Below are 3,885 nucleotides of genomic sequence, written 5' to 3'. Positions count from 1 at the left end.
CTCTCTCTCTCTCTCTCTCTCTCTCCCTCCCTCCCTCCCTCCTCCCTTCCTCCCTCCCTCCCTCTCTCCCTTCCTCCTTCCCTCCTTCCCTCTCTACTACCCTCGTGGCTCCCCTCCACATGCCCTGAATAAACTCTATTCCATGCTAAAAAAAAAAAAAAAGAAAACTGTATTATGAAGTCCTGGTTGGCTTCAAACTCAGAACAGGCTAGCCAGGCTAGCCTCCAGGGTTCATGATTCTCCTCCTACCTCTGCTTCCTAAGTGCTGGGATCCCAGGCTTTCACCACAGTGCCTGACTTAAATTTGAAAACACACACACACACACACACACACACACACACACACACACACACACACAAAACAAATTTCTATTTCTGTACATTTTTAAAAGTAACTCGAAGAATTATTTCTATTAAAAACACTAAGTTATTTGATTTGTATATGCAAAATTCTGTTTTTATAGACTTTAATGTATCATGAAAGCTCATAAGGAAACAAATGCAAGTTATAGGTAGTATTCAAGCACCCAAAACTCTAAATAAAACAAAATTACCAAAATACTACAAAGAAAAAATTTTAAAACTTAGTTTTTTGTCTAAGTTTCTCTATGTTGTAGAAGGGAGAGATGTACTGGGAGCACCTACTCTATCAGTCTGTCTTGTCTGACATGGAAGGGAAACCAGGGCTGTAAAGCCAGAGGCATGGTTGGATTCTACAACCTCAACACTAGGCAGCCTGAGGCACTAGGATGGCAACTTCCAGGCTATCCTGGGATATGTATATAGAGCCCATCTCTAGAACAGAATGAACCTCACAGGGGAAAGCTGTCTATGTGACACTTTTAAAAGATGTATTTGATTTTATGTGCATGGGTGTTTTGTATGAATACATGTGCACCATATGTGGTATTCCAGAAGGCTGGAAGAGGGCATTGGATCCACTGGAACTGCAATGTGCATGCTGTGAACTAAACCTGGTCCTCTGTAAGTGCAAGAAGTGTTCTTAACCACTGATCTCTCTCTCCAGGATCCCCTGGACTTTTTATGGCCTGATATTAGGAACAGTGTATCTCTGTGTATTATTCAGTAGAGGCAAACAGAACTAAAATAGTCTCCAGTTACTTTAGCATTTAGTCCACTTTTAATTTTTCCTCCGGTTTAAACACCTGTTAATCATCTTTAAAATGACTCAAAAAAACCCAGTAGCTATAAGGAAAATGAACTTACCTGTTGCTGTGTTTGTACTAATGATTCCAAGTACTTGATGATAACAGCTTTAAAATCTTTCACTCGCTCTTTCTGTTAAAGTACAATACATTAAAAAAGGATATTAGGAAATTAAATTTTCCCACAGAGCTATAGCAAAATTAACTTATGATTTATGAATTATGATACATGCCTCAAATCTTCCCACTTCTTTTCGAATTGTTTTTGAGATCTGCTCAAAATCTCTCTCTCCTTGTTGTACTTTCGCCTCCCACTAAGGAAAACAAACAAGAGAAAAAAAATCCTTATTTTTACCTGGAAAAAAATATTATACTGTCATGACTACTCATCTAACTTAACCAAAATGCCTAAAAGAACCAAAAAAGCTCAGTATCAGAAAACCCAGTCTAACCTAACTCAGTCACGTATCTAGAATCCAAGGACACAGTTCAGTGGGTAAAGCACTTCTGGGCAGGCATGAGGACTAGAATTAGATCTCTAGCACCCATGCAGATGCTGGGTGGGCATTACAGTTGCCTGGAATCCCAGAACCCTGCAGACAAAGACAGAGGAAAGCTGGCTAGCTAGACAAGTGAAATCAGCAAGTTCTGGGTTCAAGTGAAAGATCCCAACTCAATACCCAAGGTGGAAAGTGATGGAGTAAGACACCCAACATGAAACTCTGCCCTCCATATGCATGCACATGTTATGTCCATGCACATACACATATGCCCACACATACGCATAAGCACACCCCGTACACACACAAAAAAAGTGTATTTCACTTTCTAGTGTTAGATACACATGTTAGCTTAAATTCTATTAATAATTCATCACTACATTTACTTAAGACTAGAATATTTCAATGTTTAATGACGTATAATGTCTTGTCAGGTATGGTAGCTCTTGCTGTACTTCCCACTTTGTGAAAGAGGATATAGAAGAACTCCCATGCTGGCCAAAGGCAACATGGTTAAATCCTGTCTCAAAACCAACAAAAATAAAGATCCACCTAACAAATGCCTATTAGATACAACTGGAGGAATTTTGAGTACAAAGCTCACTAACAAATAAACTGTTACACATTTCAAGATATGCCAACAATATTAATTCTAATAACATATGTTTATTCATGTGCTCATGGAAATACTGCAATATATGACAAACACTTAAAAACATTTTGGAATGGTAAAATGACTAGATTTTTTTCAAGTGGAACTATTTGTTATCTACTGAAGACTCATCAATAATCATTAAATTCAGAATGGTAACAACAAAACATGACTAGTGACCAATGAAACAGCTAAAATAAATATTTAAGCAATGAAATGGTATTCCCATTATGTAACCAAAACACTGGTTCATACTCTGCAAAGAGCAGGTCTACTTATTTGTAGTAATATAAAGGTTGTCCTACCTCTTCAATTTCCTTATTGAAGCATGGCAAAAAAAGTGTATAAATTATAATAAACTTATACAAATTTATTAAAACACCATATATAATACATATATATGGGGGATAATATTGCCCAGAACGAAATGTGGGTAGGTCTACCTTTAAAACCATTTTTAGATACAAAAGAGTAACCATCTGAAATTAAAAACTTGAAAAGAAATGTACAAAATGCAAAGTTAATTTTTGATTTCTTCCTTGCATGCTTCTTTACTCATTTCATAGTCATATGAAGTAACAAAGGGCTCTGGAGACGTTAATGATGATAAAAACGTTAAATACTTCTCACTATCTCATATAATTCATAAAAATATGAAGAAATAGCTAAGTGTTGAATGATTCAGAAAAAAATATGAAAAATTATGCATATATGAATGACATGAAAAATCTGAGCAAAGACATAAAGTATTAATTACCTCTCTTATTTCATTTTTAGCTTGTTGAATTTTATCTGGTTTGTTAGCAACCATCATTTTTGCCTCAGTTTCACGTTTTTTGAGCAAGGTTATCTGAGCATCTTCCCATTTCTGCCAGCATTTCATCCGATGGTCAAACACGCCCTGTAAGTGGATGGCATAAGGCTATTAGCAACATTGTACAATACTCTCATTACAATATTAAGTATAATAATATTGAAATCTATAAAGCCAAGTATTTAAATGTTATCCTAGTGTGTGGAGACAATGAAAATATGCATGCCAATAGCAATTTCTCTAGCTTTTAGGATTTTAAATGTGGCTTACAATAAGATGTAAAAGAGTTATATAGTCTAAAAAAAAAAGAGATGTGAATGAAAAAATACTGGAAATACTGGTGTACATTAGAAGTTCTTCTCTTGAACACTGTATAAAACAGATTTATATGCTGGAAAAACAGAATTTGAAAATATAAAGAGACCAGGCAGTGTTGTCTCACACCTTTAATCCCTGTTTTATATGGGGGGGGCAGCGGCAGCAAATACAGGTGTATCTTTGTGAGATCAAGGCCAGTTCAATCTACAGATGGAGTTCCAGTATAGCCAAGGCTACACAGAGGGGAAAAAAAAAGATAAAATGGACCAAACCAGGCCTATCCTTCTAATCCTAATACCAGGAGACAGAAGCCGGAGGATTGTTAAGTCTGAAACCAGCTTAGTTTACATGTAAGGTCTGAGCAAGTCAGGACTGCATAGTGAAACCCAGACCAGAAGAAAGAAAGAAAGAAAGAAAGAAAGAAAGAAAGAAAGA

At 36.3% G+C, this 3,885-nt stretch overlaps 1 protein-coding gene across 1 annotated transcript in view; it reads right to left on the bottom strand.

Moving 5' to 3' along the window:
• The window catches only part of Snx2 (sorting nexin 2), a 43,725-nt gene that overhangs the window by 1,946 nt on the left and 37,894 nt on the right, over nucleotides 1-3,885 (bottom strand). The window contains exons 12-14 of the mRNA XM_028777124.1: nucleotides 3,076-3,219; nucleotides 1,400-1,480; nucleotides 1,228-1,299 (exon numbers count right to left, since the gene is read on the bottom strand). Coding sequence (XP_028632957.1) covers nucleotides 1,228-1,299; nucleotides 1,400-1,480; nucleotides 3,076-3,219 — 297 coding nt within the window. The remainder of the gene's footprint in view (nucleotides 1-1,227; nucleotides 1,300-1,399; nucleotides 1,481-3,075; nucleotides 3,220-3,885) is intronic.

The sequence above is a fragment of the Grammomys surdaster genome, unplaced genomic scaffold, assembly GCF_004785775.1.
Source record: "Grammomys surdaster isolate TR1022 unplaced genomic scaffold, NIH_TR_1.0 278, whole genome shotgun sequence".
Classification (NCBI taxonomy): domain Eukaryota; kingdom Metazoa; phylum Chordata; class Mammalia; order Rodentia; family Muridae; genus Grammomys; species Grammomys surdaster.
The sequence above is the reverse complement of the archived record's forward strand: the minus strand, read 5'-3'. Positions and strand labels throughout refer to the sequence as shown.